A 13020-nucleotide genomic window follows, 5' to 3' on the forward strand; every position below is an offset into this window, starting at 1 on the left:
TGCCACTTTGGCTTCAGGTAGAGCTCACTTTGCATGCCCAGGCCACCATTTTTCTGTGGTCTGCTATACAGTACGTTTATGTAGTTCTCTGGAGAACTAATCATACCGATGCCTGTGAAACTCAGAATATCCGGAAAAGAGGGAGAGGGGCGTGAACATAATCCGCTTGGGGCCAGTGGAAGGTTATCACGCAGGGGTTGCTCAGAGTGCAGGGGGCGAATGCCCCCGGTGCTCCGTGATCGTAATTTGCATAACGGAGGAAACATATTTTTATCAAAAATGGCAGAGAGAAGAAAAGAATGGAAGGTAGGAGTAGAATGGCTTTTTAAAGGCTATCCCAAAATGTTATTAGTTAAAAAGGTGTTTTTCTAATGACAGACTTTAAGTGTTTTGTTCACACGCTTTCTCCAAGGCAGAAGGGGTGTGAGAGTTGAGATGAACAAAACTTCTATTCTGCCAACTGAATTTTATGATTGATAGTGTTTATCATGTAGAATAAATTAATGTATTCATTTTATTTTGGGCGTTGTTGTAGGTGTGGCAATACAAGTTGATCTTAATTTATTTTTATTTTTTTTACTCGACGCAAGATACCTTTAAAACTTTCAGGGGGTTAAAGTATTTCTACAGAAAGTAAATGCAGAATAAAGTTATTGAAGAGGAGATAAATCTCTAAAATATTAATAATTATGGTGAAAAGAGTGGTTTGATGAGGTGTATTTTTTTGTCATTCCAGAAGTGCAGTTTGAATTGGTCACTGTTATGGTAACTTTAGTTTAGCTGCTTCCCGTCACCAAACTGCCTTTTCACATCATAATTGACATCTCACTTAAGGTGTCAATGAGTTCTGAAGGCAACTGAGGTTGTAACATTGGCATCTGGGCCTGCTCATTTGTAAAAGCCTGCTCGTCCCAGTCAGCTTCTGGGTCTAAATAAGCTCTTTTGTCAATGTAAAACAAACTGTCAGCTATATTATACTGAAATACAGTGCAAAGTAATACAGTATATTTTATCAGTATCATCAGTCATTTGTTCCCACATGGGACTAAAATAAGGAGATAGAAGTTTTGAATACTAATCCTTCAAGAAATAAAAAAAAAAAAAAAATTAAAATTAAATCCATCCATATACTAAGCTGCAACAGTGTAAATTAATCTCTGCTAAAGTAGAGCTTGCAGTATACATGTGAGTAGAGCACATTTAGAAAGCCTGTATGTAGATGAGGACTGATCTATAACTATTACTGCATGTTGTTGTTGTTGTTGTTATTCAAAGTAGTCTTATTGGTTTCTCTATGACACTGTTGGTTGGTATGTCACAAGGGCAATAAGGCCTGGATGAAGACAAATTTTGATATTTTATTTATTTTTTATTTTGTTCTCTGTTAATCTATGTATTTGTGTCCATTTTTATCTTGCAGTCCTGCATGGTGCTGAGCCCCTGCCTTACTACACAGCTGCTCATGCAATGAGTTGGTGTTTACAGTGTGCCCAAGGGGTAGCATATTTACACAGCATGAAACCAAAGGCTCTTATTCACAGGGACCTTAAACCACCAAAGTAGGTTGATATTCTATAGTGCTTGTTTGACTCAATATTTTAGTTCACATAAAGAATATTTGTTGGAAGGATGACAAATGTACTTTAGTCTGGGGCTAAACAATGACTTGTGATGCTTACAGTCCATAGATGGCATTGTGTTGCATATACCGTCATCTAGAATTTTTTTCAAAATAATCCATAGTCTATTGATAGTGGTAAATTTAAAGGGATTCTACCATTAAACTACTTTTTTTTTTTTTTTTTTTTTCTAGTGAACACGTCGGAATAGCCTTAAAGGCTATTCGTCTCCCACCTTTAGACGTGGTCTCTGCCACGCCGTTCCGTAGAAATACCGGTTTTAACTGGTATGCAAATGAGCTCTCCGCAGCAATGAGGGCGGGCCCCAGCGCTGAAACACCGATGAGCGCGTCCCCATTGCTGCCCAGAGCTCTTTCCTGCGCCGCCTCCTTCTTCTGCAGCAACTCTGCCTCTTCTGGCTTCTCTTGCTCTTGTAGTTCTACACAGGAGCATAGAGAGGCCACCCCAAAATGGCCGCCGGCTCCTGTATTGAACTGCAAGAGCGGCTACCCCAAAACAGCCGTGGGGTAGCCGCTCTTGCAGTTCAATACAGGAGCCAGCCGGCGGCCATTTTTGGGTAGCCGCTCTTGCAGTTCAATACAGGAGCAAGCCAGCGGCCATTTTTGGGTAGCCGCTCTTGCAGTTCAATACAGGAGCTGGCCGGCAGCCATTTTGGGGTGGCCTCTCTATGCTCCTGTGTAGAACTACAAGAGCAAGAGAAGCCAGAAGAGGCAGAGTTGCTGCAGAAGAAGGAGGTGGCGCAGGAAAGAGCTCTGGGCAGCAATGGGGACACGCTCATCGGTGTTTCAGCGCTGGGGCCTGCCCTCATTGCTGTGGAGAGCTCATTTGCATACCAGTTAAAACCGGTATTTCTACGGAACGGCGCAGCGGAGACCACGTCTAAAGGTAGGAGACGAACAGCCTTTCTTAAGGCTATTCCGACGTGTTCATTCGAAAAAAAGGTAGTTTAATGGTAGAATCCCTTTAAAGTGGAATTTTTTTTTTTTTGTCTTTGGTTATACTTATACATTAAGAATTGTTCACAGAAATTCTTTATTCTATAGGAGTGTAGGAACTATTTGTCTTTAGAACAGAGCAAATGTGAGAAATCAAATTCTAGGTGACTAGATTTCAGGGCGCTGCCCACAGAAAATGTTCCCTTTTTTATGGCCACGAGCGAGGTGAGCAGCTGGTCACTGTTCATTGACCAGTGGGAAATCCACACAGATTTCTTTAGTCTTCTGTCGACTATTAGTCAGATGGCTCTTTTTAAAAGCTAAACTGGTTTTGAAATATGTGTTATCAATATTAGATCTGGAGGGGAGTCGAACATCTGGGACCCTTATATATCAGCTGTTCCAGGACTGTGCAGCTCTTAATGTTTACATGGCAAGAGCCCTGCTTCTCACACGCCACACAGAGTATAGTCGGGGCTTTACGTACATCAGCACTGTCCCATAGACTTCAGTGGGACAGCACTACAGTACCTAAAGCAAGTGAACAGCCTGGTCCACCATGTAAACATTACCTGAAGATGTCCTGAAACTGCAAATCTGTGGGAGTCTCTATCAGACCCCTTTTCATAAAATGCTTCTGATTTGTTCCATAATATTTTTATGGATTTAACAAGATAAGTAAACCCTTGTGTACAAGCGTGTTACAAGAGCATAAGGACATCATAGAAGAGGTCCTCCAGGACCCCTAGCTATGAGTCAGTACAGAGAATTGCTTTGTACAAGTGGTTTCTGTTCTGGCTGTTCTTAAACATTGCCTTGTAATATTACCTGGTTGGCTGAAGCTTCCCACAGCAAAGACAAATGTTTGCTGAGAGAAGAAACCTTGTAGTCAGCTGACTGACGTGGGGGGGACACATTGTAAAAATAGCTGTCTGCAAAACAACAACCCCTTTAACTGAGCAGTCTGACATCATGTCCCATCTGCGTCTGTTTGTCCTGGACAAACTATTCACTGCAGGTATTGTATATCATCTTAATAAGATGTTATTTATTATACCCATTGTATAATTCATTTGATTTGCAGCTTGCTTCTGGTAGCTGGAGGCACTGTTCTGAAGATTTGTGACTTTGGTACAGCCTGTGATATTCAGACTCATATGACAAACAACAAAGGGAGTGCTGCTTGGATGGCTCCTGAAGTTTTTGAAGGTAATTTATTTTTAGGGTTTGCTAGATCTAAGAGTGAGTGGGTGTGTGTAAGATAGATATTTATTATATTATGTAGATAAATATAATTTATTACCTGTGTTTTGGGAGAAAGAAAATAGCCCTGAACACCAAACACCCCCTTTTATCATTTTGAGGTCCTTTCCGGCGTGTGAAATCTCTTTAAGGCTAAAGCCCCACGAGACGATCCACAGCGCTAAAGCACTGTGGGAAAAACTGCGGTGGGAATGCATCGCGGTTCTTCCCACAGCACTTTAAACAAAGTTCACAGAGTTTTCCTCTGTGGACTTTACCATTATATCTAAGGGGAAGCCACCGGCGTTTCCATGGATATAATTGACATGCTTTGATTTCCCAAACTGCGCCAGTTTTGGAAATTGCAGCGTGTCCGCGCTGCTGTTTTAAACACAAGGTGGTCATGGGATTCACATGAAATCCATCCAATTTACTGTAAAACGCCACAATTTTTCCCATGGAGTTAGGCCTAAAACTCATTTCTTTTAAGGGGAGTCTACCATTAAAACCTTTTTTTTTTTTTTTTTTTTTTGGATAGGACGTTGGAATAGCCTTTAGAAAGGCTATTTGTCTCTTACCTTTAGACATGGTCTCCGCTGCGCTGTTCCTTAGAAATACAGACATTGAAGATGACGTTGCGAACGAAGGAGGCTGTGCTGAAGACACTTCTCTGGCAGTGGTCGGGACACCCCCATCGCAGTTAGAGTGCTGGGGCCCACCCCCATCGCTGTGAGAGAACTCATTTGTATACCGGTAAAATCGGTATTTCTAAGGAACGGCGTAGCAGAGACCATGTCTAAAGGTAAGAGACGAATAGCCTTTCTAAAGGCTATTCCGACATCTCATCCACAAAAAAACGGTTTTAATGGTAGAAGCCCTTTAAAGTTTCATAATAAAAGCAAAATGTTTTGGACTGATGCGGCAGATTGCTGAAAAGTAGTTTTTTTGTTTTTTGGGTTTTTTTGTTGCAGAATGCCAAGAGTGACTTCTAAATTAATGAGAAATGCAGAGTAAAAAAAAAACTCATCTTTTCCACAATGTTTTGCCTCAGCTTAATGGGTAACAGAAATTGTAAATTCCTTAACAAAAAAAATAAATAATTTTAAGCAGCTTTTGAGCTATGAGGAATGGCTTCTTAAAAATTACCCAGCCCTAGGCTTATGTTTGGGGAGAAGTGGGCACTGTTGGCCTAATAGACCATCCATTAAAAAAAATCTGTCTGAGTAACAATTAACACAATGTTTCTCACTATGCACATAAGATTGAGAGAATTTATGAAACTCTTTGCTATTATTTTTTATTTTATTTTTTTTTTTTTTTTCTGTTCTGTGCCTGAGCGGACTTTAAAAAAAAAAAAAAAAAAAAAAAATCAACATGTCTATAACAAAATGTGTAATTGGAATAATTTTCTGGGAGAAATAGTTCTTTCTACAAAAATTTCAGGGGTGCCTACACTTAGACATGACTGTATTTTAGCTCTTCCATACTGGTTTCACACATCTAAAATCAATTATTTTGTTCCTGAGATTATAAACCTCATTTTTCTTTTCTGTTTTCAGGTAGCAACTACAGTGAAAAATGTGATGTGTTCAGCTGGGGTATCATTCTTTGGGAAGTTATCACCAGGCGGAAGCCATTTGATGAAATTGGTGGTCCAGCTTTTCGAATTATGTGGGCTGTTCATAATGGTTAGTGAGTGTATGTGTATACCTGGTTGTTTGTATGTATAAATATATATTATAATCTTATAGGATTGTTGGAAACAACATTCTGGTATTGGTTATTTTGCAATTATGTCAAATAGTTGCCAAAAGGATTACCGAAATGTGAGTAACTGAATCCAAAATTCAGTGGCATATGGAAGGATTGGGGGATTTGATTTTGGGTCATAATCTCCCAGCTCTCCTTTGACAGGTTATGAGATTCTCTGCGCATAAAAATGAAGCCTGCCACATTGTTTTTTGTTTTATATATATATATATATATATATATATATATATATATATATATATATATATATATATATATATATATATATATATTGTATTTTTCGGACTATAAGACGCACTGGACTATAAGACGCTAGGTTTTAGAGGAGGAAAATAGGGAAAAAAAATTTTGAAGCAAAAACCTGGTAAAATATTTAATATATGGGAGTTGTAGTTTTGCAACAGCTGCAAGGCCACATTGACAGGTGACCCTGCAGCTGTACGGGGATGCATAGAGCGTTTTTTTTGCAGGGCCAGCTGTAATTTTTAGTTATACCATTTTGGGGGATATCTATTGCTTAGATCACCTTGTATTGAAAAAAAAAACAGGAGGTGATTTAGAACTTTTATTTATTTCATATTTTTAAAGCTTTTTTTTTTTACTATTTTATTCCCCCCCGGGGGCTTGAACCTGCGGTCACTTGATCGCAAGTCCCATAGACGGCAATACAACTGTATTGCCGTCTATGGGACATTCTGTCTATTAGTATTACGGCTGGTCATAGAGACCAGCCGCAATACTAATCTAGCCGTGACAGGCCGGGGAGCCTCATTAGGCTCCCGGCTGTCACCCGAACAGGTCGGCTCCTGCGATATCGCCGCGCAGGAGCCGGCCTGCAACTTTACAGGTACTGGGCCGTTGGGGACCGGCCCCGGGGGAGAAGGGGCCACCGATACTGACCCGGCATCCGCTGTACTAGAGAGGCGGATGCCGGGGAGGGATAGACGCCGGGGCCTGAGACATCGCTACGATCCTCTGCCCTGCATGAAGCCAGCGGCGGGGGGACGGAGGAGCCCCTGCCGCTGCTGGCTTCATGCATGGCAGAGGAGCGCAGGCAGGCAGCGCAGCGATGTCTCAGGCCCCGGCACCTGTAATGGCGTCTATCACTTGCCGGCTTCCGCCTCTCTATTACAGCGGATGCCACCTTCAGACTATAAGCGCCACCTTCAGACTATAAGACGCACCCTTCTTTTCCCCCAAAATTTTGGGGGAAAAAAAGTGCGTCTTATAGTCCGAAAAATACGGTGTGTGTATATGTATGTGTGTGTGTGTATGTATATGTGTGTGTGTATATATATATATATATATATATATATATATATATATATATATATATATATATATATATATATATATATATATATATATAATATATATATAATTTTTTTATTTTTTTTTTCCCTGCTAATATGTTTATAAAAAATAAAAAAACTAAAAATCTGTTCAAACAGAATTCTAAAAATATGAAGTGAACAAAGCCTTGATTTTATTTTTTTTCCTAAAAGCTTAGTGCTACAATATTTGTTCATCATTGTAACAGTAGTTTTAACTCCATATTTTTGGTGTTTAAACCTACATTTTAAAAGTGAATTCAGCGTACTATCGGCTTTCCCGTTCTGTGCCCCCGCTGAAGAGCTATTGGTGCCGTTACCATGGCTCTTCAGTGTCAGAAGGGCGGTTGACAGTCAGTCAGGAACGTCCCTCCTCACAGTAGCATCTACAGCGCTGTACTATTATAGGGGATGTTCCTTCCCACCCAGCAATGACAAGTGTTGAGGAACGCCCCCACACTCCTGATAGTACTCGTCTATGAGCACGTACTGGGGGCGTTCCTATTGCTGGGCGGTAAGGAAGGCCCCCTCTCACAGTACAGCGCAATAGATGTTACCGTGAGGAGGGGGTGTTCCTGACAGATTGCAAATCGCCCACTGTCTGCTTTCTAGCGGTGTATTACACCGCATGTGTCCAAGGACGTGAAAGGTCCTCTTTAAGGGCATAATGCTGTATATTAGACATTCATGACATATCTCAATAAGGTGTCTCGATTTGCTGCAGCCGCAAGCCAAGGGCAAAGGGAAATCTGATTTTGAGGTTGTCGGGGGGGGGGGGGGGACGCCCCTGGGAGCACATGCTATTGGTTCCAAATTAAAAGCAAAATGGTTGCCGAGCTCGGGAGAACACAAAGCCACACATACTCAGATGTATATCAAAATGTTCTGACATTTATTACATGTTACTTAGCTCTTATAGAGGAATAATGGCTGTATGCTAGTTTATGCATAACAAACTACATCACATAGAAATATGAATTATCATTGGTCAGAGTACAAAATGGGCGTTTACAAATGATAAATACGTGCAGAAGCAATACATGGGTTAAAACATGGTTGTCCGTGTCATCCATTTTAGTTCTAATTGTGCTAGCACAGTGCTCTTTGATGGACGGTCTGTCCTTGATCCTTAGAACTGGTTTAGACTGATCTCCTATCTAATGGACATTCTGTGTCTTGTTATGGAACATGAGAAACTAATAGTTATGAGAAACTCAGAAACATTCCAACCTTTTCCTAAATATGATAAGAAAGCACAATTGCAAGTCTCTCACAGTAGCTGCGTGAGACGGACAAGACATTAGTGAAAGCAGTATGGAATATACACAGACAAGATGGCGGAATGCTAGCCATAAGCTTCCTAGAGGAAGGTATCCCTTTAATTGCTAAGCAAAACGAACTATTATGATTATAACTTCGATATTTTCCTGTTGTACATGTTTGTATGTTTTGTTTTGTGGGGGGGTTTATATATAAGGTATAAAGGTTGGTGTAAGGTCAGTAACCAATTAACACGTTCACATTTTAATCAGTAAATATATTTAGTAAGAACTGATAGCTGGAAATGTAGCTTTCTTTATATTGCGCTCTCCATGGTCTTGATTTTGTTTGGGTTTTTTTTTTTTTTATTTAGTTTACAGTTTTGTACAAATTGCTTTGCTAAAAATAATACATCTTGTTTTTCTTAATATGTTGAATACCATGCTTTCACCAGTTGTATAATCCATCCACTTAATTACCTTTTCTTATGAATTCCCAGGTACTCGGCCGCCTCTAATTAAAAATTTACCTAAGCCTATTGAAAGCTTAATGACTCGTTGCTGGTCAAAAGATCCATCTCAACGACCTTCAATGGAAGAGATTGTCAAGATAATGACACATCTTATGCAGGCAAGGTGTTTTTTGTCAATTGCTTATTATTCTCTAATGTGTATGTTATGTTCTAGATGTAAAAGTTTTATATTGGGGTGCTATTACACATGCGACAGTGCCTTGAGTACTTCTTGAGTTCACTTTTTATCATGCCATACTGCACCTTAGCTTGCCTGTCAGTTGGCTGCCAACTGCAAGCGATACCTGCAGCCCCTGCCATATTTGTAATAGCACCCTTAGCCTGGGGCTACGCAAAGTGAATGCAACTTTCTTCTGTTAGGGAAATGGTCACTGCAAGAAACCACAAGCAATAAGGTGTTTTTTGTTTTCTATTTTTACTTAGTATGAGGAGTGATCTATAATTGGAATGCACTTTACATCTTCTACAACTGGATCATATTGACATGAATTCACCCATTACAAACGAAATCAGATAACTGTATAAATATCCTTTCTTTGCTTTCATGGGATCCGAACAAGCATCTGTAATTGCTGTCTAATGGCCATTACTGAACCATATAGGAAAAGGAAGCATATCAACATGCCATGTATTTGCATACTGTATATACACAGCATCCTTTAGTCAGTAGGTGCACTTAAAAAAAAAAAAAAAAAAAAAAAAAAAAAAAAAAAATCCCTTTTAGCCTTTACTAGCAGAGCTTCACAATTGTTAAGGGGTCCTATACTTGTCCATTTTGTGTCCCGTGCTCACTGACCTCAATGAATGGGGCCACAGAGACACGGGTGGTACACTGATGTCCTCTATGTTCCGCTTAATTGCTGCCCGGTGACGTGCACACATTTGCCTGCATGTCTCCTTGTTGGGAGACAATCTGATGAACTATCATTGTAAGTTAAATCTATCAGTAAATGAGCTTTTCTTGATTTGTTACTTGCACACAGGGTACGGTGTTTAATCACTTGATTTATTTAGTTGTTGGTTTCGGGGTCTTTTGCAGTATTTTCCTGGAGCTGACGAAGCTTTACAGTATCCATGCCAGTACTCTGATGGCGGACAAAGCAATTCTGCCACAAGTACAGGTTAGTAATCCTACTTTAGCATTTCTTCAGATGACTATAATTGTTGAAGAATGTGTTGCAGCAAAACCTGTTAAGTCAAGACATCAAAGTAGAAACCAAATTCAGATCTATTTTATTGTAGTAAGACGTCTGCTACAAAGACTTCTCAAAGATCAAGAAAAGTCTAGGTTCACATTTCCTGTTTAGTCTATTATTCTGATTTGTTGTAGAATCAAAACTGACGACTGAAAAAGTAATTAAGTAATTCTGTTGTGTTGGTTACTTTACAAATGGAAGAGAAAGTTGTACCTATAGGACTTTTATAGATCAAAGCCAGGGACTACATTGGCAGAGTTGTGAACCTAGTCTAATTTTTAAGTAGCCTTTAAAGGGTACCTGAGTTTTCAAAAAAAGTTGAAATATGTGCAGCTACTTTAAAAAATTCTTTTAGTGGGTCTCCTGATAGGCTGATCACAGGATATCCTACAGATATAGAAGCTAAGTATCTCAAATACTTTTTTGAGGGAAGTAGCATCAAGTGCTAGATATCCTAAAAGAGCCACTAAATGTTACTAGGGGTATTTTGAGATAAAAGCATTGTTTACCTATGCTAAGATGAAGTTTATTAGTATGGGTCCAACACCCTTCATCCCTATGAATCAGTTGTTCTCAGTAGCTGACACACAGAAAATTGAGCAGGACGCAGACAGCTTTGTTCTGTGTAGTGTCGGATCGAATTACTACAGACCAGCTCCTATTCATTTTAGCTGCAGTAAAGCTTAACCTACCTTCTCCACTCCTTCTTTTATAAGCTGCTGAGAACAGCTGATCAGTGGGGGTGCAGGGTGTCACACACTGACCAATGTGCCTCACATTAGATGAAATTTGAAAGTGCACCTGCATCTTTGGGCATGTACAATGGACATAAAGAAACAATTTTGAAGATCATTTTTTCCAAGCGGGATGAGATGGCAACTTAAAGACAACTACGGATATCTAAATGTATTCCCACCACAGAAATAATAGATTCCATTTGATGTTTACAAAATGGAGAAACTAGATTCTAATGCATCTCCACATCTTGTGCATCTCAGAATTATTTGTAATGTAGGTAGTGCTGAGACTTTGGAAGCAGGATATGACCTTTCTTTTTTTGTTTTTTTTTCTATTGCAGGATCTTGTATTGACATTACATCTACGAATACCAGTAATAAGAGCGATGATATCCAACCTAGTGCTGATGATACCATTAAAAGAATAGAGTCCAAATTGGCACATCTGAAAAATCAGTCCAAACAGGGAGTAAGTAAATGTGATTGGTTCTTCTGTATTAAACCTAGATTATTACTTACAATAACTCTGCTTTGGAATTAGACACTAGAAGCTTTCATGGAATGCTTGAAGGTTTTTTTCTACTTCAAATATAGGACCACACAAAGTGCACAATACCTAGTTTTCCTTGCTCCTCTGCAAGCAACTATGGCAAAAACACTTAAAATCTATTTATTTTTTCTTTCTTCACCTCACCTAAATGGCTAGCTGCCTGGGATCACTGCCCTTGTTCATCCTGGTTTAAAAGGTATTCTGATATTGAACCATTCAAATTTACATCTACAACAGGGGTCAGCAAGGTTCGACACTCCAGCTGCTGTGAAACTACCAACTCTCATCATGCTCCATTCACTTCCATGGGAGTTTCAAGAACAGCAGAGCAAGTATGCATGCTGGGAGTTGTAGTTTTACAACAGCTGGAGTGCCGAAGGTTGCCTATCCCTGATCTAGAACCCTGATAGACATGGTGAAGCTGTGACAGTGAGCACCAAATGACTAGGACAGATTTAAGTCTCCACATATCAATAAGATTAGTTAATTGGCTTTAAGCAGAGCTCTATAAAATGTTATGCAATTAAAGTAATATGACTTTGGTAAACTTTATATGTATTTGCTGGAGAATCCACAACCAGCTAATCCAAAGACTATCTAGGATATGGTTTTATTCCACTTTAATGCGGACGGAAGTACAAACTGATATGCATTTAATGTAGATTTTAGCCTGGAATGCGCACCAAAATCAGACCTATTGGGAGCATACCCTGTTGGGATGTGTTTATGCACCTATATTATTGCCTAAATAATTGACCTTTTTAATATACTATAACTCTTAAGACAGAAAAGTGTAATGTTTCTTTAAAGGGATTTCCTTCTCCCTTCCTGTATTCAACTAGCTAGTAAGTGGGCTTTTGACTCTTGGACAGGGCAATATAAAGTACCTTAGTAGATATAGATATTGCCTTTTTCATGAGATATTTATTATAATTACTAGAAATCTAATATAAATGCAGTTCAGATAATGTACAATGTAACATTTACTGTGTATAAGTTTCGAGAGGGAAAAAACCAAACAAACTTGCATGTTGCCAGGGTAAGAAGTGGGACTGCATTAATCTCAACATTTATGTCTGAGGTAACGGGCACTGAAAAGGTCCTATTATCATCAAAATGTAATTGGCTGAACTGACTCCCTGGATCCGAAAAGTGGGAGTTAACCGTTCTGAGAGTAAGAATAATCCAGAGAACTCAGCACTCCTCCCCACCAGAGATCAGCGAGTCGTGTCATCCAATCTGACGTCGGGGACCTAAAAATGTAGTGTAACTACTGGGAAGATAATTTCACATAGTAGGTTAATGTAGCAGCATTTCTAAACTATATATTTAGGACAACTCTTGACTTTAGAAAAACTAGCGTTTTAGACCGGAACCTTGAGATGCGAATACCCCTTTTACAATTTTTTTTTTTTTTTTTTTTTTAATCAATTTTTTTTCCATTCAGGGTGAACCAGGCCGTTTGAGTTTGCCACCTTCTCGAGGTAGCAGCGTAGAAAGCCTGTCAGATACACGAGGGAAGCCTTCATCAATACTGGGCACATCTGAAAACAAACGAATGAGTGCAGACATGTCTGAATTGGAAGCAAGGATTTCTGCAAGTACAGGTAAAAGGGAAAATAAATATTGTTGCTCTAGGATGGATTTTTGCCAGTACTTTGACTGACTATATAGACTTGATGGGCAAACCATTGTAGTATAGCAACAGTCAGGATTCATTAAGGTCACAAAACAAGTTTGTTTTGGGTTGTTGTTTTTTTTGTTTGTTTGTTTTTCTTTACTCCTTCCCAAGAAACTGTTGCAGTTCTTTGCACCTAATGCATATTA

The 13020-nt window shown here is 39.4% G+C and overlaps 1 protein-coding gene across 4 annotated transcripts in view; it reads left to right on the top strand.

The window, feature by feature from the left end:
• The window catches only part of MAP3K7 (mitogen-activated protein kinase kinase kinase 7), a 43060-nt gene that overhangs the window by 16776 nt on the left and 13264 nt on the right, over window positions 1–13020 (top strand). For all 4 annotated transcript variants that reach the window (XM_075268202.1, XM_075268203.1, XM_075268205.1 and 1 more), the window contains exons 5-11: window positions 1421–1559; window positions 3660–3784; window positions 5377–5505; window positions 8678–8808; window positions 9750–9831; window positions 10985–11112; window positions 12641–12800. In XM_075268202.1, coding sequence (XP_075124303.1) covers window positions 1421–1559; window positions 3660–3784; window positions 5377–5505; window positions 8678–8808; window positions 9750–9831; window positions 10985–11112; window positions 12641–12800 — 894 coding nt within the window. The remainder of the gene's footprint in view (window positions 1–1420; window positions 1560–3659; window positions 3785–5376; window positions 5506–8677; window positions 8809–9749; window positions 9832–10984; window positions 11113–12640; window positions 12801–13020) is intronic.

Source organism: Leptodactylus fuscus, chromosome 3 (assembly GCF_031893055.1).
Source record: "Leptodactylus fuscus isolate aLepFus1 chromosome 3, aLepFus1.hap2, whole genome shotgun sequence".
NCBI classification, from domain to species: domain Eukaryota; kingdom Metazoa; phylum Chordata; class Amphibia; order Anura; family Leptodactylidae; genus Leptodactylus; species Leptodactylus fuscus.